The sequence below is a fragment of the Heterodontus francisci genome, chromosome 23, assembly GCF_036365525.1.
Source record: "Heterodontus francisci isolate sHetFra1 chromosome 23, sHetFra1.hap1, whole genome shotgun sequence".
Taxonomy (NCBI): domain Eukaryota; kingdom Metazoa; phylum Chordata; class Chondrichthyes; order Heterodontiformes; family Heterodontidae; genus Heterodontus; species Heterodontus francisci.
Window position 1 is genome coordinate 68030361 of NC_090393.1, and position 24621 is coordinate 68054981.

General features: G+C 48.2%; 1 protein-coding gene across 2 annotated transcripts in view; it reads right to left on the bottom strand.

The window, feature by feature from the left end:
• The window catches only part of si:dkey-91m11.5 (PH_BCR_vertebrate and RhoGAP_Bcr domain-containing protein), a 632155-nt gene that overhangs the window by 167322 nt on the left and 440212 nt on the right, over positions 1 to 24621 (bottom strand). For both annotated transcript variants that reach the window (XM_068055461.1, XM_068055460.1), the window contains exons 11-13: positions 24216 to 24335; positions 23439 to 23514; positions 8692 to 8796 (exon numbers count right to left, since the gene is read on the bottom strand). In XM_068055461.1, the coding sequence (XP_067911562.1) occupies positions 8692 to 8796; positions 23439 to 23514; positions 24216 to 24335 (301 nt within the window). The remainder of the gene's footprint in view (positions 1 to 8691; positions 8797 to 23438; positions 23515 to 24215; positions 24336 to 24621) is intronic.

Sequence of the window (24621 nt, forward strand, 5' to 3'; positions counted from 1 at the left end):
GTTGATAGTCGGTGCGGACTCGGTGGGCCGAAGGGCCTGTTTGGTGCTGTATCTCTCTATGACTCACAGTTACCTTGATCACACACCCTTTTACCGTCTTTGTGTAAAGACTCTATTTCACATTCCAGTTTCTTTGTCCCGGTCATAACTGTTCTAACGACGCCTGCTTCTGCCATGTCTTCCATTTTCTTCAACCACCACCATGGTTGACAGGGCCCTTGACCTGTTCCATTTTCTGCACTTCTGCTCTTAGCCCTTCCCCTCCATCCCAGAACCATGATTGGGTTCCCTGAATCCTCACCTTCCATCCATCCACCTCCATTCAATGCATCATAGGAACAGGAGGAGGCCATTCAGCCCACCGAGCCTGCTCCGCCATTCAATTAGATCATGGCTGATCATCTACCTCAATGCCACTTTCCCATGCCATCTCCATATCCCTTTGATGTCAGTTGTCTCCAGAAATCTATCGAACATGCTCAATGATTGAGCATCCACAGCCCTCTGGGGCAGAGAATTCCAAAGATTCACCACCTCTGAGTGAAGAAATTCCTCCTCATCTAAGTCTTATGGTCTACCCCTTATTCTAAGATTATGTCCCCTGGTTCGAGACTCACCAGCCGGGAAACATCCTATCTACATCCACCTTGTCACGCCCTGTAAGAATTTTGTAAGTTTCAATTAGATCACCTCTCAATCTTTGAAACTCTAGAGAATACAGGCTTAGTTTCCTCAAACTCTCCTCATAAGACAATCTCGCCATCCCAGAGGTTAGTCTGGTGAAGCTACTTTGCACTACTTCTATGGCAAGTATATCCTTCTTTAGATAAGGAGACCAAAACTGTATACAATACCCCAGGTGCCATCTCACCAAGGCTCTATACAATTGCAGCAAGACATCTTTAATTCTGTACTCAAATCCCCTTTGTTGAAGGCCAACATACCATTTGCCTTCCAAATTGCTTGCTGCACCTGCACACTAGCTTTTAGTGACTCATGAACAAGAACACCCAGGTCCCTTTGGACATCAACACTTCCCAACCCCTCACCATTTAAGAAACACTCTGTCTTTCTGGTTTTTCTATTAAAGTGGATAACTTCACACTTATTCACATGATATTCCATCTGCCATGTTCTTGTCCATTCACTTAGCCTGTCCAAGTCCACTTGAAGCCTCCTTGCATCTTCCTCACAATTTACATTCCCACCTAGTTCTGCGTCATCAACAAATTTGGAAATATTACAATTGGTCCCCACATCCAAATCATTTATACAGATTGTGAACAACTGTGGCCCCAGCACTGATCCTTGCGGTACCCCACTAGTAACAGCCTGCCATCCTGAGAATGACCTGTTTATTCCCATTCTCAGCTTTCTGTCTGTTAACCAATTCTCAATCCATGCCAGTATATTACCCCCAATCCCATGCGCTCTAATTTTGTTTACTAACCTCCTGGGCTGAATTTTACCAGCCCTCTGACGTTGGGGGTCGTGTCAGGGGGGTCCCGGAATACTCTGGTGGGAGAGGCCCGCCACAATCCCCAAAGCCGTATATGTCCCGCCCCATTTTACTGGTGGCGGCTGGACCTTGGTGCGCCCCCCTCACCTGCCATTGGAACTATAATTTAAATATGTTAAGCGCTACTTACCTTGCCAGATTATGCATCCTGCTGCTCGTCGCTCCTCAGTTCTCGACTTTTCGCTGAACGGTCGGCTGAGACGTGCCGTCCCATTCATGAATGAGAGAAGTCGGCGGGACAGCAGAAGAGGGAGCAATGACAGATAGTGCAGCTAAGTCTCTGGAAAGCGGGGTCTCAACTCTGCATACCGGAAGGAAGATGGGAGGGGGGGGGAATGACAGTACTGAGGGCACAGCTCTGCATAGTTGAAGGCAGGTGGGAGGGGGGATGGGATTACTGGGGGCAACGTCCTGCAAACATGAAGGGAGGTACTGCATACCCTCCCTCCGTAAACAGTGTCCGCTCTGCGCCATTGTTAGTTTGTGCATGTGAAGGAACAATGACACTCCAGTCACCCTTTGTGTGGGAGGGTGTCAGAAAAGGTAGGAGAGTAAAGTTTATCTGGCTGCTGGGGGCAATCGATGCAGCTGGTAGAATCTTTATGTGGTCATGCTGTGTCACTCTTAGTGCGAGCTAAGATGGGCAATGCCAAGCCATGCCACATAGGGTCTTAAATCTGAACAAGGGAAACTAATTTCTGAATGAACTAAAGCACATTCAAACTTAATGTGAAATTCTATCATATTATGGTCACTATTTCCCAAAGGCTTCTTTACAGCAGGTTATTAATTAGCCCTTTATCATTATATAATACTAAATCTAAAATAGCACAACCCTTAGTTGGTTCAATGTACTACTCCAGAAACCCATCTTGTACACATGCCAGGAATTCTTCATCCACAGCATTAGTGCTGATTAGGTTTATCCAGTAAATTGAATCGCTCATTATTACTGTATTACCCACTGTACATGCATCTCTAATTTTCTGATTTAAACTGTGTCCAACATTACCACTACTGTTTGGTAGCCTATAAACAACTCCCACCAATGTTTGCTGCCCCTTGCTATTTCTTAACTCCACATCTTGATCCTTCAATCTAAGATCCTCTCATTAATATACTGATCTCTCCCCGTATTAAGAGCACTACCCCACCTGCTTTTCCTTTTTGCCTTTCCTTCCTAAATGATAAACATCCTTGGATATTCAGTTTCCAAACTTGGTCACCCGGTAGCCACGTCTCTGTAATGGCAATTAAATCATACCCAATTACCTCAATTTGTGCCTTCAAATCCTCAACCTTTATCTGAATGCACGCAGCATTCGCAACGAGTGCCTTTAATTCAGCCTTTTTAACATTATTCTGCATTCTGATCCTATTTGATGCTTGCCTTTGCTTTGTCTGTCTTCGAATTTTGTTTACTACATTTCTACTTCCGGTTACCAGATTTGCTTCCCTCCAATCTGAGCTCCCTCTCAGGTTCTAGCCCCCTGCGAATCTAGTTTAAACTCTCCCCAACAGCACTAGCAAATCTCCCTGCGAGGATATTCATCCCAGTCCTGCTAAGATGCAAGCCGTCCATCTTGTCCAGGTTCCACCTGCCCCAGAACTGGTCCCATTGCCTCAAAGAACTGATGCCCTCCCTCCTCCAACAGTTTTCCAATCACGTGTTCAGTCACTCAATTCTCCTATTCCAATGCTCACCTGCAAGTGGCACTGGAAGTAATCCTGAGATTACTGCTTTTGAGGTCCATCTTTTTAATCTCCTTCCTAACTCCCTAAAATCTGCTTTCAGGACTTCATCCCACATCCTACCTATGTCGTTGGTAGCACGTCTACAGCCGCAGAAATGCCTGTCTGTTCCCCTAACTAACCAATCCCCTATCACTACTTTCCACTCTTCTTCCTCCCCTCCTGTGCAGCAGAGCCACCTGTGGTGCCACAAACTTGGCTCTGACTGCAATCCTCTGAGGAACCATCGCCCTCACCAGTATCCAAAATGGAAAACCGATTAGTGAACGAGATCATCTCAGGGGACTCCTGCATTACCTACCTGATTCTCTTAGATTGCCTGGCGGTCAGCCATTCCCTATCTGCCTGCATGCTCCTAAACTGCAGGGTGACCCCCTCCCTAAATGTGTTATCCACATAGTTCCCTGCCTCGTGGATGCACCACAGAGACTCCAGCTGCAGCTCAAGTTCTGGTGACACGTCCTGCAGATGTGTTTGTCTAGGACACATACGAACGAGGAGCAGGAGTAGGCCACTCGGCCCTTCGAGCCTGCTCTTCCATTCGACAAGATCATGGCTGATCTGACTGTAATCTCAACTCCACGTACCTGCCTACCCAATAACCTTTCGCACCCTTGCTTATCAAGAATCTATCGACCTCTACCACAAAATTGTTCAAAGACTCTGCTTCCACCGCCTTTTGAGGAAGACAGTTCCAAAGACTCACGACCCTCAGAGAAAAAAACTCTCTCATCTGTCTTAAATAGGTGACACCTTAATTTTAAATAGTGACCCCTAGTTCGAGATTCTCCCACAAGAGGAAACATTCTTTCCACATCCACCCTGTCAAGACCTCTCATGATCTTATATGTTTCAATCAAGTCACCTCTTATTCTTCTAAACTCCAACTGTTACAAGTCTAGCCTGTCCAATCTTTCCTCATAAGACAACACGCCCATTCCCGGTAGTAGTCTAGTAAACCTTCTCTGAACTGCTTCCAACGTATTTAAATCCTTCCTTAAATAAGGAGACCAATACTGTACACAGTACTCCAGATGTGGTCACACCAATGCCCTGTATAACTGAAGCATATCCTCTCTACTTTTGTATTCAATTCCCCTCGCAATAAATAACATTCTATTAGCTTCCCTAATTACTTACTGATTCTGCATTCTAACCTTTTGCAATTCATGCACCAGCACACCCAGATCCCTCTGCATCTTGGAGCTCTGCAATCTCTCGCCATTTAGATAATAGGCTTCTTTTTTATTCTTCCTGCCAAAATGGACAATTTCACATTTTCCCACATTGTACTCCATTTGCCATATCTTTGCCCACTCACTTTACCTATCTACATCTCTTTGTAGCCTCATGTCCTCTTCACAACTTAGTTTCCTACCTACCTTTGTGTCGCCAGCAAATTTAACAAATATACCTTCGGTCCCTTCATCCAAGTCATTTATATAGAAACATAGAAAATAGGAGCAGTAGGCCATTCGGCCCTTCGGGCCTGCTCTGCCATTCAAAAAAGATCATGGCTGATTGTCTAATTCCGTATCCTGTTCCCGCTTTCTCCCCATATCCCTTGATCGCTTTGGCTTGAAGAAATATATCTCTCTCCTTCTTGAACATATTTAATGACTTGGCCTCCACTACCTTCTGTGGTAGAGAATTCCACAGGTTCACCACCCTCTCAGTGAAGAAATTACTCATCTCGGTTCTAAATGACATACCCCGTCCGTATCCTGAGACCATGACCCCTGGCTCTGGACTCCCTAGCCATCGGGAACATCCTCCCTGCATCTAGCCTGTCCAGTCCTGTTAGAATTTTATAGGTTTCTATGAGATCCCGTCTCATTCTTCCAAAGTCTAGTGAATATAGGCCTAGTTGACCCAATCTCTCCTCATACGTCAATCCTGCCATCCCAGGAATCAGCCTAGTAAATCTTCTCTGCACTCCCTCCATAGCAATAACATCCTTCCTCAGATAAAGAGACCAAAACTGCACACAATACTCCAGACGTGGTCTCACCAAGGCCCTGTATAACTGCAGCAAGACATCCTTGCTCCTGTACTCAAATCCTTTTGCAATGAAGGCCAACATATCATTCGCCTTCCTAACTGCTTGCTGAACCTGAATGCTTGCTTTCAGCTACTGTGTACAAGGACATCCAGGTTTTGTTGCTGCTCCCCCTTTCCCAATCTATCACATTCAGGTAATAATCTGCCTTTCTGTTTTTACAACCAAAGTGGATAACCTCACATTTATCCACATTATACTGTATCTGCCATGCATTTGTCCACTCATCCAACTTGTCCAAATCACATTGGAGCCTCTTTGCATCCTCCTCACAGCTCACATTCCCCCCCAGCTTTGTGTTGTCTGCAAACTTGGAAATGTTACATTTAGTTCCCTCACCCAAGTCATTAATATAGATTGTAAATAGCTGGGGCCCAAGCACTGATCCCTGTGGTACCCCACTAGTCACTGCCTGCCACCGGAAGAAGACCCGTTTATTCCTACCCTCGGTTTCCTATCTGTCAACTAATTCTCAATCCATATAAATTGTAAAACGTTGAAGCCCCAGCACTGATCCCTGTGGCACATCACTCGTTACATCTTGCCAACCAGAAAGTGACCCATTTATGCCTACTCTCTGTTTCCTGCTAGCTAGCCAATCTACTATCTATCTTCTACCCCTTACACCATGAATTTTTATTTTCCGCAATAACCTTTGATGTGGCACCTTACCAGAAGCCTTCTGGAAATCTAAGGACAGTACATCCACTGCCTCCCCTTTATCCACAGCACATGTTATTTCTTCAAAGAACTCTAATAAATTGGTTAAACATGATTTCCCTTTCACAAAGCCATGCTGTCTCTGCCTGATTACCTTGAATTTTTCTTAGTGCCTTGCTAGAACATCTTTAATGATACCTTCTAACATGTTCCCTATGACAGATGTTAAGCTAACTGGCCTGTAGTTTCCTGCTTTCTGTCTTCCTCCCTTTTTGAATAAAGGTGTTACATTTGCTATTTTCCAATCTAATGATCCCTCCCCGAATCTAGGGAATTTTGGAAAATTAAAACCAACGCATCAGCTATCTTTTAAGCCACTTCTTTTAAGACCCTAGGATGAAGTTCATCAGGGCCTGGGGACTTGTCAGCCCGCAGTTCCTACAATTTGCTCAGTACCACTTCCCTGGTGATTGTAATTTTCTTGAGTTCCTCCATTTCCCAATTTACAGCAATTTCTGGGATATTACTTGTATCCTCTACAGTAAACACCATTGCAAAATACCTGTTCAATTCATCTGTCATCTCCTTATTTTCCATTCTTAATTCCTCAGACTCACTTTCTATAGGTCTAACGCTCACTTTGTTAACTCTTTTTTAAATATCTCTAGAAACTCTTACTATCTGTTTTGATATTTCTAGCTAGCTTTCTCGCGTATTCTAATTTCTCCCTCCTTATCAATCCTTTAGTCATTCTTTGCTGTTTTTTATATTCTGTCCAATCTTTTGACATGCATCTGGCTTTACCCAGGAAGAAGATGCTGCCAAAGTCATAGTGAAAGAGGAAGTAGTTGGTTAAAAATTGATAGAGAGCAGGTGTTAGGAAGGCTGGCTATAATTAAAGTTGCTAAGTCACCAGGACCAGATGGGATGCATCCGAAGACAGAAACTGTGGAGGCACTGACCATAATCTTTCAATCCTCATTAGATAGGGGAGTGGTGCCACAGGGCTGGAGAACTGCAAATGTGACATCCTTGCTCAAAAAAGGGTATAAGGGTAAAATCAGCAACTACGAGCCAGTCAGTTTAACACTGGTAGTGGGAAAGAACATAAGAAATAGAAGCAGCAGTCGGCCATATGGCCCTTCAAGCCTGCTCCACCAGTCAATATCATGGTGGATCTGACCTTGGCCTCAACTCCACTTTCCTGCCTGTCCCCTGTAACGCTTGATTTCCCTGCAGTTCAAGAATCTGTCTATCTCAGCCTTGAATATATTCAGTGACTCAGCCTCCACAGCTCTCTGGGGTAGAGAATTCCAAAGATTCACGACTCTCTGAAGGAAGAAATTCCTCCTCAATTCTAAAGCGGGTGCAGGACCAGAGAGACCTGGGAGTATATGTGCACAAATTATTGAAGGCAGCAGCACAGGTTGAGAAAGTGGTTAAAAAGGCATATGGGAGCGATGGCTTTAGAAATCAAGGCACAGAGAATAAAAACAAGGAAGTTATGATGAACCTTTATAAAACACTGGCTCAGTCTCAACTGGAGTGTTGTGTCCAATTCATGACACTGCACTTTAGGAAGGACGTGAAGGTTTTAAAGAGGATGCGGAAAAGATTCACATGAATGATTCCAGGGATGAGGGTCTTCAGTTACGTGGATTGGAGAAGCTGGGGTTTTTCTCCTTCGAGAAGGTTGAGAGGAGATTTGATAGAGGTGTTCAAAATTATGAGGGGTTTAGACAGGATAGATAGGGAGAAACTGGTCCCTTTAGCGGAAGGGTCGAGAACCAGAAGACAATGATTTAAGCTGATTGGCAAAAGAATCAGGTGACATGAGAATTTTTTTTTGTATTGCAGTGGAGTGTTAGCTTCGACCTTATAAAGGAAAAGAACGCATTTGCTAAGACCACCACCACTAGGCGGCGGACTACTCGCATATGCGCAGATGACAAACATCTGTGACGACTCAGACAGCTGCCAATAATAAAGATGGCGCTGCTCAATTTAGCACAAAATGCAAGCAAACCCCTTCTCCCTACAGCCGCTTCTCTTAGCCAACCCCCCCAACAACTCCAGCCTGCTCGCTGCCGCCCCCCAGCCAGTCGCTGCTCGTTTACCCCCGCTTGCCGCTCACTCACCCCGCTCGCTGCTTGGTGTTGGCTGCTCCCTGCTTGGATGCACACTTGCGTTCATCCCCCGCTTGCTGCTCATTACCCCGCTTGGCGGTCCTTCGCCACTTGGCCCCCCCGTTTGTTGCTTGGCGTTTGCCGCTGCGCCCTCACTTGCCACTCCCTCGCCGATCACTCCGCCACTCAGACCTCTCTCGCCGCTCACTCTTCCCGTTGTGACGTCAGTATGTGATGACATCAGGATACGCATGCGCAGAATAACACTGGCAGAATGTAGTGAGTGATCAGAAGTATTATGCGAGTTACTCAAAGGCCGATGCGAGCTACTGGTAGCTGCAATCGATGTGTTGGCAACCTCTGGCTTAGACTTGTGTGTTTAAGTTTCTGGAGTAGGACTTGTAGAACAGAGACTTGTGTGGAGCGTAAACACTGGCATGTGCTAAATAGCCTGCTTCTCTGCTGTAAATACTTTGTTTTACTTCGTAAGAAAAAACATGGCAGAATATCTTTAGGAAACAACTGATTCAGAGCAATGCTCAGACTGTCACAACAGCATTTCCATTACTGCTTACCTTCTTTATTGATAGTTAGTGGAATGTTGTGGACGGTTTGCAGCTTCACACATGAATTTGTGAGCATCTGTAGTTCAACAGAGGTGAGGGAAAAACTCTTATAACCTGAAACAAAGGAAATACATTTTGGCCATTGTACTGAAAATGCAACATTGACAGCAGGACTTGGAAAGAGTATGACAAATAAGTCTTTTTATTTTACAGTTAGGAATTTCAAAGTATGATCTGATGATGACGAAGTCAATAAAGTTATACTAAGGCCACTGACAGCACAACGTAATGAAGTTCAAAAGACAATTACATTTCTGGATAGAGCAGGGATTAAGGGGCAGGTTGAAAAGCCAAATATATCAGACTGATCATTCCACCTTGTTGAGCATTAAGACACTTCCGACTCCTAAGAATTCATTTTGAGTATTATTTCATATTTTATTTTGAATTTCCCAATTGTTTCCTGTTGAACGTGTCAACTGCTGCTGGGGTGCAACTCCATCGGTGTTGGTCGGTCTGCTGCTACATCACTCTCTATGCGTCACAATAACAACGAGAAAGAGGCAGTGGTGTAGTGGTATTGTCACTGGAGCAGAGACCCAGGGTATTTCTCTGGGGACGTGGGTTCGAATCTCACCATAGTAGACGGTGGAATTTGAATTCAATTAATAAATCTGGAATTAAAAGATAGTCTAATGATGGCCATGAAACCACTGTTGATGTTGTAAATACCCATCTGGTTCACTAATGCTCTTTAGAGAAGGAAATCTGCTGTCCTTACCTGGTCTAACCTACACGACCCACAGCAATGTGATTGACTCTTAAATACCCTCTGAAATAGCCTAGCAAGCCACTCAATTGTATCTAACCACTACAAAGTCAATAAAACAGAATGAAACCGGATGGATCACCTGGCATCGACCTAGGCATCGGAAACGACAACGGCAAACCCAGCCCTGTCGACCTTGCAAAGTCCTCCTTACCAACATCTGGGGGCTTGTGCCAAAGTTGGGAGAGCTGTCCCACAGACTAGTCAAGCAGCAGCCTGACATAGTCATACTCACGGAATCATACCTTACAATGTCCTAGACACTGTCATCACCATCCCCGGGTATGTCCTGTCCCACTGGCATGACAGACCCAACAGAGGTGGCGGCACAGTGGTATACAGTTGGGAGGGAGTCCCCTGGAGTCCTCAACATAGACTCCGGATCCCATGAAGTCTCAGGGCATCAGGTCAAACATGGGTAAGGAAACTTTCTGCTGATTACCACCGACTTCCCTCCCTCAGCTGATGGATCAGTACTCCTCCATGTTGATCATCACTTGGAGGAAGCACTGAGGGTGGCAAGGACACAGACTGTACTCTGTACTTCAATGTCCATCACCAAGAGTGGCACGGTAGCATTACTGCTGGCCAAGTCCTAAAGGACATAGCTTCTATACATTAATATCCATTATAAGCCCACTGACTCCCACAGCTACCTCGACTACACTTCTTCACACCCTGCCTCCTGTAAGGACTCCATTCCATTCTCCCAGTTTCTCCATCTCCGATGCATCTGCTGTGATGACACTACCTTCCACGACAGCGCTTCTGATATGTCTTCCTTTTTCCTCAATCGAGGATTCCCCCCCATTGTGGTTGCCAGGGCCCTCAACCATGTCCGGCCCATTTCCCGCACCTCTACCTTCACCCCTTCCCCTCCCTCCCAGAACCACGACAGGGTTCCCCTTGACCTCACTTTCCACCCCACCAGCCTCCAGATCCAAAGGATCATCCTCCGCCATTTCAGCCACCTCCAGCATGATGCCAGTACCAAATGCATCTTCCCCCACCCCCCCTTCCCGTCAGCATTCCAAAGGGATCGTTCCCTCCGCGACACCCTGGTCCACTCCTCCATTACCCCCACCAGCTCGTCCCCTTCCCATGGCACCTTCCCCTGCAATTGCAGGAGGTGTAATACCTGCACTTTTACCTCCTCTCTCCTCACTATCACAGGCTCCAAACACTCCTTTCAGGTGAAGCAGTGATTTACTTGTACTTCTTTCAGTGTAGTATACTGTATTCGCTGCTCACAATCTGGTCTCCTCTACACTGGGAAGACCAAAAGCAGATTGGGTGACCGCTTTGCGGAACACCTCCGCTCGGTCCGATAGCATGACCCCGAGCTTCCGGTTGCTTGCCATTTCCACACTCTCATGCTCACATCTCTGTCCTGGGATTGCTGCAGTGTTCCAGTGAACATCAACGCAAGCTCGAGGAACAGCATCTCATTTACCGATTAGGCACAGTACTGAACATTGAGTTCAATCATTTCAGAGCATGACAGCCCCCCATTTTACTTTCATTTTTAGTTATTTTTTTCTTTTTTATATATTTTTTGTGTTTATTTTATTTTATCTTAGTTTGTTCAGTTTGCCTACCCACTGTTTTTTTTCATGTTTGTGCTCATGGCTGTTGAGTTTTCAGTCCATTAACACCCCATCTTTACTAATGCTTTGACTTTCAGCACACCATTAAAATATTGTTTTCCTTTGCTCCATGACCTTCTGATCAGTTATTCTCTGTGACTTTGTCCTATCTACACCTTCTCCTTTGTTATCTCTTGCCCCACCCCCGCTTTACTTGCTTAAAACCTTTTACATTTCTAATATCTGCTCGATCTGAAGAAGGGTCACTGACCTGAAACGTTTACTTTGCTTCTCTCTCCACAGATGCTGCCAGACCTGCTGAGTATTTTCAACATTTCTTGTTTTTATTACATAGCTGCTAGACTGGGTTTGTGGCAGGTGGTGAGGAAACCAATGAGAGGGAAAAAACATACTTGACCTCGTCCTCACCAATCTACCTGCCGCAGATGCTTCTGTCCATGACGTGATTGGTAGAAGAAGTGACCACTGCACAGTCCTGTGGAGACGAAGTCGCGCCTTCACATGGAGGATATCGTCCATCGTGTTTAGTGGCACTACCACCATGCTAAATGGGATAGATTTCAAACAGATCTAGCAATGCAAAACTGGCCATCCATGAGGCGCTGTGGGCCATCAGTAGCAGCAGAATTGTACTCAACCACAATCTGTAACCTCATGGCGTGACATATTCCTCACCCTACCATTACCATCAAGCGAGGAGACCAAACCTGGTTCAACAAAGAATGCAGGAGGGCATGCCAGGAGCAGCACCAGACATACCTCAAAATGATGTGTCAACCTGGTGAAGTAACAACACAGGACGGCTTGCATGCCAAACTGCACGCGATAGACAGAGCTAAGCAATCCCGTAACCAACAGATCAGATCTAAGCTCTGCAGTCCTGCCACATCCAGCTGTGCATGGTGGTGGACAATTAAACAACTAACTGGAGGAGGTGGCTCCACAGATATCCCCATCGTCAATAATGGGGGAGCCCAACATATCAGTGCAAAAGATAAGGCTGAAGCATTTGCAACCAACTTCAGCCAGAAGTGCCGAGTGGATGACCCATCTCGGCCTCCTCCTGAAGACCCTACCATCACAGGTGCCAGACTTCAGCCAATTTGATTCACACCGCGTGATACCGAGAAACGACCGAAGGCACTGGATACTGCAGAGGCTATGGGCCCTGACAATATTCCAGCAATAGTACTGAAGACCTGTGCTCCAGAACTTTCTGCACCCCTAGCCAAGCTGTTCCGGTAGAGCTACAACACTGGCATCTACCCGGCAATGTGGAAAATTGCCCAGGTATGTCCTGTACACAAAAAGCAGGACATGTCCAACCCGGTCAATTACCGCTCCATCAATCATCAGCAAAGTAATGGAAGGAGTCATCGACAGAGCTATCAAGCGGCACTTGCTCAGCAATAACCTGCTCAGTGATGCTCAGTTTGGGTTCCGCCAGGGCCACTCAGTTCCTGACCTCATTACAGCCTTAGTTCAAACATGGACAAAACAGCTGAACTCAAGAAGTGAGGGGAGAGTGACTGCCCTGAATATCAAGGCAGCATTTGACCGAGTATGGCATTAAGGAGCCCTAGCAAAATTGAAGTCAATGGGAATCAGGGGGAAAATTCTTCGCTGGTTGGAGTCATACCTAGTGCAAAGGAAGATGGTTGTGGTTGTTGGAGGTCAATCATCACTGCAGGAGTTCCTCAGGGTAGTGTCCTAGATCCAACCATCTGCAGCTGCTTCATCAATGACCTTCCTTCGATCACAAGGTCAGAGTGGGGATGTTCGCTGATGATTGCACAATGTTCAGCACCATTCGTGACTCCTCAGGTACTGAAGCAGTCCCTGTAGAAATGCAGCAAGACCTAGCTTGGGATGTTAAGTGGCAAGTAACATTCGCGCCACACAAGTGCCAGGCAATGACCATCTCCATCAAGAGAGAAACTAACCATCTCCCCTTGACATTCAATGGCATTACGATAGCTGAATCCTCCACTATCAACATCCTAGGGGTTACCATTGACCAGAAACTGAACTGGAGTAGCGGCTGCAAGAGCAGATCAGAGACTTGGAATCCTGCGGTGAGAAACACACCTCCTGACTCCCCAAAGCCTGCCCACCATCTACAAGGCACAAGTCAGGAGTGTGATGGAATACTCTCTACTTGCCTGGATGGGTGCAGCTCCAACAACACTCAAGAAGCTCGACACCATCCAGTACAAAGCAGCCCGCTTGACTGGCAACCCATCCACGAACATTCACTCCCTCCACCACTGATGCAGTGGCAGCAGTGTGTACCATCTACAAGATGCAATGCAGTAATGCACCAAGGCTCCTTCGACAGCACCTTCCAAACCCACAACCTCCACCAACTGGAAGGACAAGGGCTGCAGACGTATGGAAATACCACCACCTGCAAGTTCCCCTCCAAGTCACACACCATCCTGACTTGGAACTATATTGCCGCTCTTTCACTGTCGCTGGGTCAAAATCATGTAACTCCCTTCCAAACAGCACTGTGGATGTACCTACCTCACATGGACTGCAGCAGTTCAAGAAAGCGGCTCACTACCACCTTCTCAAGGGCAATTAGGGATGGGCAATAAATGCTGGCCTGGCCAGCGATGCCCACATCCCATGAATGAATAAAAAAAGGGGAGAGAGAGAAAGAGATAAGGGTAGGTCAGAGCAGGTCAGAGACAGAGAGAGAGAGAGGGAGGGGGGAGAAAGAGAGAGGGAGAGAGGGAGGGGGGCGAGGGAGAGAGGGAGCGGGGAGCGAGGGAGGGGGAGAGGGAGCGAGGGAGGGGGGAGCGAGGGAGGGGGAGAGGGAACGAGGGAGGGGGGGGAAGGGGAGGGAACGGGGAGGGGGGGGAAGGGGAGGGAACGGGGAGAGGGGGAAGGGGAGGGAACGGGGAGAGGGGGAAGGGGAGGGAACGGGGAGAGGGGGAAGGGGAGGGAACGGGGAGAGGGGGAAGGGGAGGGAACGGGGAGAGGGGGAAGGGGAGGGAACGGGGAGAGGGGGAAGGGGAGGGAACGGGGAGAGGGGGAAGGGGAGGGAACGGGGAGAGGGGGAAGGGGAGGGAACGGGGAGAGGGGGAAGGGGAGGGAACGGGGAGAGGGGGAAGGGGAGGGAACGGGGAGAGGGGGAAGGGGAGGGAACGGGGAGAGGGGGAAGGGGAGGGAACGGGGAGAGGGGGAAGGGGAGGGAACGGGGAGAGGGGGAAGGGGAGGGAACGGGGAGAGGGGGAAGGGGAGGGAACGGGGAGAGGGGGAAGGGGAGGGAGCGGGGAGAGGGGGAAGGGGAGGGAACGGGGAGAGGGGGAAGGGGAGGGAACGGGGAGAGGGGGAAGGGGAGGGAACGGGGAGAGGGGGAAGGGGAGGGAACGGGGAGAGGGGGAAGGGGAGGGAACGGGGAGAGGGGGAAGGGGAGGGAACGGGGAGAGAGGGAACGGGAGAGAGGGAAGGGGAGGGAACGGGAGAGGGGGGAGGGGAGGGAACGGGAGAGGGGGGAGGGGAGGGAACGGGAGAGGGGGGAGGGGAGGGAACGGGAGAGGGGGGAGGGGAGGGAACGGGAGAGGGGGGAGGGGAGGGAACGGGAGAGGGGGGAGGGGAGGGAAGGGAGGGAACGGGAGAGGGGGGAGGGGAGGGAAGGGAGGGAACGGGAGAGGGGGGAGGGGAGGGAAGGGAGGGAACGGGAGAGGGGGGAGGGGAGGGAACGGGAGAGGGGGGAGGGGAGGGAACGGGAGAGGGGGGAGGGGAGGGAACGGGAGAGGGGGGAGGGGAGGGAACGGGAGAGGGGGGAGGGGAGGGAACGGGAGAGGGGGGAGGGGAGGGAACGGGAGAGGGGGGAGGGGAGGGAACGGGAGAGGGGGGAGGGGAGGGAACGGGAGAGGGGGGAGGGGAGGGAACGGGAGAGGGGGGAGGGGAGGGAACGGGAGAGGGGGGAGGGGAGGGAACGGGAGAGGGGGGAGGGGAGGGAACGGGAGAGGGGGGAGGGGAGGGAACGGGAGAGGGGGGAAGGGGAGGGAACGGGAGGGAACGGGAGAGGGGGAAGGGGAGGGAAGGAGAGAGGGGAAAGGGAAGGGAAGGAGAGAGGGGAAAGGGAAGGGAAGGAGAGAGGGGAAAGGGAAGGGAAGGAGAGAGGGGAAAGGGAAGGGAAGGAGAGAGGGGAAAGGGAAGGGAAGGAGAGAGGGGAAAGGGAAGGGAAGGAGAGAGGGGAAAGGGAAGGGAAGGAGAGAGGGGAAAGGGAAGGGAAGGAGAGAGGGGAAAGGGAAGGGAAGGAGAGAGGGGAAAGGGAAGGGAAGGAGAGAGGGGAAAGGGAAGGGAAGGAGAGAGGGGAAAGGGAAGGGAAGGAGAGAGGGGAAAGGGAAGGGAAGGAGAGAGGGGAAAGGGAAGGGAAGGAGAGAGGGGAAAGGGAAGGGAAGGAGAGAGGGGAAAGGGAAGGGAAGGAGAGAGGGGAAAGGGAAGGGAAGGAGAGAGGGGAAAGGGAAGGGAAGGAGAGAGGGGAAAGGGAAGGGAAGGAGAGAGGGGAAAGGGAAGGGAAGGAGAGAGGGGAAAGGGAAGGGAAGGAGAGAGGGGAAAGGGAAGGGAATGAGAGAGGGGAAACAGGGTGTGTGAGTGGTGCCACGCACACCCGAAGTGCGATCATACAAATTATGGACTAAAACATTCCTGAATTGAATGTCTTCTTATGAAACAAAGAAGGTGTGAAGTAGCCACCTCCTGGGCCATTGTGCAACACCATGAGGAAGGGATCAGAACATCTCATACCAAGAGGTGAGAGGTAACACAGTTTGACCTTAAATAAAGAGACAGCCTGAAGAAAGAAACCCAGACAGAGAGCGAGAGAAGACAAAGCGGCTTGTTTTCCAGCAAGCCAGCAGGCATGTGCCCTGCTGCAGAATCTTACATCTACATTAGACAGCAGCGCCTTCAACTGAACTTTTAATCAAGAGAGAAATCTACAATCATCTCAGGCCTGCACCCATCGAGAACTTGATCTCCAACAGAATTCAACAGGTTTATCGTGACCTCCCCCAGCCCAACTAAAAATCTCTTCTTTTTTCTCTCTCTGTCGTGTGTGTGTGTGTGTGTGTGTGTGTGTGTGTGTGTGTGTGTGCGCGCGTGCGTGCGTGCGCGAGTGAATGAGTGAGTGGATGCAGATGCAACAATTTCAGGATAAGCCACAATGATCAATTGATTTTCTGTTTTTAAACCGACAAAAAATCCTGTTGCTCTCTGTTTATTTGAGAAATAAAACACCAAAGGGTGGCGCAGTGGTTAGCAGCGCAGCCTCACAGTTCCAGCGACCCGGGTTCGATTCTGGGTACTGCCTGTGCAGAGTTTGCAAGTTCTCCCTGTGACTGCGTGGGTTTTCGCCGGGTGCTCCGGTTTCCTCCCACAGCCAAAGACTTGCAGGTTGATAGGTAAATTGGCCATTATAAATTGCCCCTAGTATAGGTAGGTGGTAGGGGAATTGAGGGAAGGTGGGGATGTGAGAGGGTAACGGGATTAATGTAGGATTAGCATAAATGGATGGTTGATGGTCGGCACAGACTCGGTGGGCCGAAGGGTCTGTTTCAGTGCTGTATTTCTAAATAAATAAAATAATAAACAAAGGGTTAAACCCTAATAAGTGAAAACACTTGCCGTGGCCATGTGGGGAGTTGAACAGCGGGAACCACCCACTTTGCACCACGTGGCGTAACAAATTGGGGGCTCGTCCAGGATCTGAACCATCAGATAAATGAGAGATTTGGAAAATGGGAGGAAAATTGACCTCTAAAATTGTGAAAAAAACAAACTGCTTTTCTTGTATTCTGTTTTTTTTCTTGACGGTGTTTGAAACAAAATAGATGCCACATTTAATGCCTGTATTAACTAGAGTTTCGAAGTATGAGAGAGGAACTCATTGAAACCTACAAAATGCTTAAAGGGATAGACAGGGTAGATGCAGGTAAGATGTTTCCCCTGGTTGGGGGGTCTAGAACCATGGGACACAATTTCAAAATAAAGGGGAAGCCACTTAGGACAGAGATTGAGGAGAAATTTCTTTACTCAAAGGGTTGTGAATCTTTGGAATTCTCTACTCCAGAGGGCTGCGGAAGCTCAAACATGGAGTATGTTTAAAGCAGAGATTGACAGATTTCTAAATACCAATGACATAAAGGCATATGGGGACAGTGTGGAAAAACGGCATTGAAGTGGATGATCAGCCATGATCATACTGAATGGCGAGCAGGCTCGATGGGCTGAACGGCCGACTCCTGTTCCTAATGCTAAGGAGTTTGTACAGCAGGGAGAGATATCCAATGATAAATTAAGTATTGAAGATTTAAAAAGCTTAGCTAGAGAGGTGAAAATCACTTTCAGACAAAAAGCAAAGAAACCTGACCTGGTAAAATGTCTAGCTAATCATTTTAAACTTACTCCTGAACTAGAAGAAGACAGCATCGAATCAGATGTGAAAAAATAATCCTAGCTAGAATTCAGTTGCAGATGAAAAGAGAAGAAATACAGTTACAGTTGAAAAGAGAGGAGATGCAGTTTCAGAAGGAAAAGGTAGAGAGAGAGAGATGCAAAGAGAGGAAGCAGCAAAGCTGCAAATCCAAAATGAAAGTGCTGCCAGCCACTCAAATCTTATCCCCAGTTCAGAGCAAAACTTTGATGTGCTGAGACACTCAAGACTAGTACCAACATTTAATGAGGAGGTGGTTGAGTCATATTTTATTTCATGTGAGAAAAAAGCTACCAAGCTAAAATGGAAGCTTTTTCTGTTATCAGAAGAAAGTTCCTCTAATTATGAACAGACTAAAACTGCAATTCTAAATGCATATGAGCTGGTACCAGAAGCATACAGGCAGAAATTCCGACCCACCCGGAAAAGACCCACATAGACTTGCACCGAATTCTAAAGAACTAAACATATGGCTTTTGATTGCCGGATAGGATTTCTCAATCTGGAACCCTCATGAAAATTTGAGAGAAGTGATGTTGCTGGAAGAGTTTAGAAATAGCATCCCAAGTAGTATAAGAACCCACATCGAAGAACGAAGAGTCACAAGAGTACGGGAAGCAGCTAAAATGGCCAACAATTAAGAATTAATACACAAATCCCTTACTCAGAATAAATTTGGGTCTAGTAACTCATACAAGCTAGGGAGAAATAGCAGGGATGCGGAGGAAGCAGAAATGGGTTCGAGAGAAAAGGAGAGTAGGGAAGGAAAATCAGACCAGTCCAACTTTTAAAAGGAAGAACCCAGGTGATAAATCAGTAGGGGTCCACCCGACATGTTTCCAGTGTGGCAAATCTGGGCATGTCCAGGCAAATTGTTAGTATGCCAAAAAACTAGCAAGAGGCATTGCAGTCAAGCCCGTGTTCGTGGCTTTGAAAGTGGTAAGCCTGTGTGCTAATATAACTCAAGAGCAGAGCACATATCAGAACTTTTTACACAAAGCAGAAATGACTCCTTTTGTGTCCCAGGATCAGACAGGGAGATAACTATCCTCAGGGATACCAGTTGTTTTCAAACTCTACTGGCAGCCAAACTGACAGAAATGACTCCCGGAAGCAGAACAAATACCACGGTATTTGCAAAAGGGTTTACTGGCAGAAGTTTGAAGGTTCCCTTAGTTAAAAATTTACCTACAGAATAAGTTGGTCACCAGGATACTGACGGTCAGGATCATTCCGAGCTTACCCATGCAGGGGCAAGACCTATTGCTGGGCAATGACTTGGCAGTAAGAATAGTATTGTACCCAGAGGGTCCAGAACAGTCCATGGAAACTTCAGAAACTGAGGGGAGCAAACAAATTCTATACAGCTGCAGAGGGCTGGGGTAGCCTCAAAAATCCCACAGGGGGTGGTCAAGCCAGAAGAGTTTAAAAGGCCCCAGATACAGCCAACAAGATTTAAAGAAGCTAAGATAAAGACAAAAAAGTTGAAGGAAATGCACCAGAGATATCGTTAGCTGAAACCTTTTTTAAAGATTCAAATAGGGATGAGGAAAGTTCCCTAACAGGAAAATGACCAGCAAGGGAGATGCCTCACCTAGTTGAATTGCCACAGGAGAGGGCAGTGGAAGCTGCAGAGCATTGGTGTCCCAGAGGACATGGGGCAGATTAGGTAAAACATACCACTGAAGTAAAAGAGAAAGGGAAGGTAACATACCCTAAAGTGAACCACTCTTGTGAAAATCATAAGAAAATTAAAAATGAGGTCAGTGTGGATCTACCCAATAAAGAATTAAATGATCAGGTTCCAAATCCAAAGCTAATCAAACGCAACAAGTTAGATTCAGAATTCAGCAAGAACAAGGGGCAGGAAGAAATGCTAGATGCCAGTCTAAAAAACAATGTTTCACCCACTATCACCTTAGAAATGAAAACTATTCGCCATGTATTGTGGAAGCAGTAGTTAAGGGGTTAAAGCCTGAATGGACAATGAACCTTGCAACAAGCAGTAACAGAAATCTGCATACTACAAGCTTCACCAACAATCACATGGTCCTGGAGATTAGAGTTCCTAAAGTAGTACAAAACTGGTGTGAGAGAAACTACAACCCCATTTTACAACACGTAGCCAAAAGAAACACAAATTTTTTTTAATGGTACCTTATCCAAAGGAAGGATGAAAAAACTTAAACTTGAACCTGAAATGGCTGCTACAAGCAATGTCAGCTGCAGCAGTCGTAAGATGGAGGAGTGAATGTGTACAGTGATGTGACCCAAAACATTCTTATTTTTTCCCCCCCTTCTTTCAAGGAATTTCATATTTTCCCTTTTTGGGGAGGTGCCATGCACATCGGTAGTGCGATGTTTCAAATTAAAACTGCATTTGCCTTTTTAAAATAATGGTTCATTTTTAAAAGTGAACAATGCTCCAAAATGGCTATGGAAGAAAGAAGGGATTGGCCTTTGTGTATTCAAACTGTCTGACAAGGACAAAGGACAAATCTTCAAAACTAACAGGTGTCAATTGCACCCAATTCTAAAACATTCCAGAATTGAATGTCTTCTTCTGAAACAAAGGAGGTGTGAAGTAGCTACGTCCTGGGCCATTGTGCAATCACCGTGGGGAAGAGATCTGAACATCTCCTACCAAGAGGTGAGAAGTAACACAGCTTGACCTTAAAAAAAGACAGCCTAAAGAGACAGACCCCAGACAGAAAGAGAGAGAAGACAAAGCAACAACCAGCAACTTGTTTTCCTGCAAGCCAGAAGGCACATGCCCTGCTGTAGAATCCTACACTAGACAGCAGTGAACTAGAAGTGATCCGCCATCTTCAAATGAACTTTCAATCAAGAGAGAAACCTATAATCATCTCAGGCCTGCACCCATCGAGAACATGATTTCCAAGAGAATTCAACAGGTTTACTGTGACCTACCCCCACTGAGGGCTGCACAGTGCCGCAGTGGTTAGCACCACAGCCTCACAGCTCCAGCGACCCGGGTTCAGTTCTAGGTACTGCCTGTGCAGAGTTTGCAAGTTCTCCCTGTGACCGCGTGGGTTTCTGCCGGGTGCTCCGGTTTCCTCCCACAGCCGAAGACTTGCAGGTTGATAGGTAAATTGGCCATTGTAAATTGCCCCTAGTGTCGGTAGGTCGTAGCAGAATGGTGGGTATGTGGTAGGGAATATGGGATTAATGTAGGATTAGTATAAATGGGTGGTTGTTGGTCAGCACAGACTCGGTGGGCCTCCCCTTTTCACTCTCTATGTGTCATGTGTGTGTGTGAGCAGACACCTGAGTGGATGCAGTTGCGACAATTTCAGGGCAAGGCGTACTGAACAATAAACAATTGACTTTTTGTTTTTAAATCTACAAGAAAACCTGTCACTGTCTGTTTATTTAACAATAAAATACCAAAGGGGTGAAACCCTAATAACAAAACACATTTGCTGTGCTCATATGGGGAACTAAACATCGGGAACCACCTTCATCACACCACGTGGACATAACAGGGGAAGGAGGGAGTGTGAGAAGAGGGCAGGAGAAAGGAATGGGAGAGGGATGGAAAGGGGAGAGGGAAGGAAAGGAGAGAGAGAGGAAAGGTGATCTAGAGAAGGTCAGGGGGAAGGGCAGGGGAGCGGGGGAAGGGCAGGGGAGCGGGGGAAGGGCAGGGGAGCGGGGGAAGGGCAGGGGAGCGGGGGAAGGGCAGGGGAGCGGGGGAAGGGCAGGGGAGCGGGGGAAGGGCAGGGGAGCGGGGGAAGGGCAGGGGAGCGGGGGAAGGGCAGGGGAGCGGGGGAAGGGCAGGGGAGCGGGGGAAGGGCAGGGGAGCGGGGGAAGGGCAGGGGAGCGGGGGAAGGGCAGGGGAGCGGGGGAAGGGCAGGGGAGCGGGGGAAGGGCAGGGGAGCGAGGGAAGGGCAGGGGAGCGAGGGAAGGGCAGGGGAGCGAGGGAAGGGCAGGGGAGCGAGGGAAGGGCAGGGGAGCGAGGGAAGGGCAGGGGAGCGAGGGAAGGGCAGGGGAGCGAGGGAAGGGCAGGGGAGCGAGGGAAGGGCAGGGGAGCGAGGGAAGGGCAGGGGAGCGAGGGAAGGGCAGGGGAGCGAGGGAAGGGCAGGGGAGCGAGGGAAGGGCAGGGGAGCGAGGGAAGGGCAGGGGAGCGAGGGAAGGGCAGGGGAGCGAGGGAAGGGCAGGGGAGCGAGGGAAGGGCAGGGGAGCGAGGGAAGGGCAGGGGAGCGAGGGAAGGGCAGGGGAGCGAGGGAAGGGCAGGGGAGCGAGGGAAGGGCAGGGGAGCGAGGGAAGGGCAGGGGAGCGAGGGAAGGGCAGGGGAGCGAGGGAAGGGCAGGGGAGCGAGGGAAGGGCAGGGGAGCGAGGGAAGGGCAGGGGAGCGAGGGAAGGGCAGGGGAGCGAGGGAAGGGCAGGGGAGCGAGGGAAGGGCAGGGGAGCGAGGGAAGGGCAGGGGAGCGAGGGAAGGGCAGGGGAGCGAGGGAAGGGCAGGGGAGCGAGGGAAGGGCAGGGGAGCGAGGGAAGGGCAGGGGAGCGAGGGAAGGGCAGGGGAGCGAGGGAAGGGCAGGGGAGCGAGGGAAGGGCAGGGGAGCGAGGGAAGGGCAGGGGAGCGAGGGAAGGGCAGGGGAGCGAGGGAAGGGCAGGGGAGCGAGGGAAGGGCAGGGGAGCGAGGGAAGGGCAGGGGAGCGAGGGAAGGGCAGGGGAGCGAGGGAAGGGCAGGGGAGCGAGGGAAGGGCAGGGGAGCGAGGGAAGGGCAGGGGAGCGAGGGAAGGGCAGGGGAGCGAGGGAAGGGCAGGGGAGCGAGGGAAGGGCAGGGGAGCGAGGGAAGGGCAGGGGAGCGAGGGAAGGGCAGGGGAGCAAGGGAAGGGCAGGGGAGCGAGGGAAGGGCAGGGGAGCGAGGGAAGGGCAGGGGAGAGAGGGAAGGGCAGGGGAGAGAGGGAAGAGCAGGATAAGAGGAGGGTGGGAAGCGGAGCGAGAGAAAGGAAGAGAAGAGGGGACAGGGCAGGGAAGGGGAGAGAGAGGAGAGAAACAGAGGAACAGAAGGAGAGAGGCGAGCGAGTGTATACATGTGACTGCTTCTCTGATGCACTCTGCCCCAGCTTTTAATCAGAATTGCTACCCTGAGCTTACTTCTTTGATATGGCTGAAGAACATGGCCCAGCACCAGTTTGGCTAAACCCATCTCAGGGTAAACAGAATAGAATGACTGCAAAATACTGCGAATACTGGAAATCTGTAAGAAAAACAGAAAATGGTGGAAATATTCAGGCCAGGCAGCACCTGTGGAGAGAGTTAACGACAAAATAGAACAACACCCTGGATTAGCAGATGTGGCAGGAAGTCATCCTCTTTGTACGTGTAATGAGTCTGTATAAATGATTAACAATTCAATTCACATTTCAAGTCAGACATGATCTAAACTGTTGAACCTTACTGATGTGAATAAAATCCTGTGTGTAGTCTTGAGAGTTAATCCCTTATAAATGAATTTAGCATTACAGTGATAGTATAAATTAAAAAAAATACAAACTCTAACAACAACTGAATCTATCACAACAGTTTAGAACTATACTGGAAGTGTTTTCTCTACAAGCCACTGGGAAGCCTACAATGTTGCATGGCAGATAAATAAAAACAGAAAAAGTTAGAAATACTCAGCAGGTCTGGCAGCATCTGTGGAGAGAAAAACAGAACTGATGAAAGGTCATTGACCTGAAACATTAACTCTCTTTCTCTCTCCACGGATGCTGCCAGACCTGCTGAGTATTTCCAGCATTTTGTGTTTTTATTTCAGATTTCCAGCACCTACAGTATTTTGCTTTTGTGTTGCACTATAGACAGTTCAACATCTTAGCAGAAATGAAATAAAATCACTTACATTTCTTTTGCTGTTCCCGGATGATTTCTCTCCATTCAGCCCTCTCATAATCTGACGATATCAGAAATACATAGCTCTACAGATAGAGAACAGTCTTACTACGTACAAATTTCACTAAGTCACCATAAAATTAATAATATACTTTATCAACATACATAACACATGCCTGACAGCAGTCTCACCAAATAGGAAATTTGTTAGTCTCACTACTCCTAAACCATTATCTAAGCAGCAGAATGCATGGAGAAAAATATTAAAAAGTGGAAAATAGGTGTGGTGAATTGACATGATTTATTCTGATTTTTTCTCCATGTTCTTTCCTGGTCCATATCATCTCAACTGTTTGCATTTAACCTAGTCCAAAATGTTTCTGCTGTGGACAGAACATTCAGGAGATTCTAAGCCCAGCAATCCTATTGAAGTGTGACCATTTTGACAAATCAGACTGTAGTGAGAAAAAAGATTGAGGTTGTGCTCACAATGTGCTGAGTTTCTGATTTCAATCATACTGCTGTGGTGAAGGCACTACGTTTAGGCCTGGTGCTTCTGCCCAAAGATGAAAAGTAAGAAATCTTCATTCCTGGACCACTGTTGGACACTTTGTGGACTGTTTGATGGAAAGATGGGGAGTAGATTGACTGCTCTACACAGGGCATTGTGTGGGAAGTATTATCTTTATTCTCGCTCAAAATCACACAATGTTTTAGGATGTCCCAGCCAGTGTGGAGAATAGGTTTGTATCGTATAGACCTAGTGACTGGACATGGTGACACTCACCTTGCCATGCCTGTTATGCACTCTGAAAGCCATGTTTGGAGACATCAGCAGTAACAAGGATTCTTGTTCTGATAGTTTTTTTTTCAGCCGTTCAATCACTTTGCTGCCTTTATTGGCTCTCTGAACAAAAATAAAGCACAAAATTGAGATCAGTACTTTCAAAGCTGCAACATTATAATGGGAGGAACATTTCCTTCCCAGATATTCAAACAATATAGATTACAAAATTTCCATTGTAACTTAAGTTTGCAAATCCCTCCATGGCCCTTTTCCACTCGACCTCACTCACCTCCACTAGTCCTAGGGTTAGGCCTACTCAAAAGGTTAACGCCTACAAACAAAATTAGCTCGTGGGACCATATTATTGTGATCTAATTCATTCAGTTTATTGCTAAGCATACGAAAC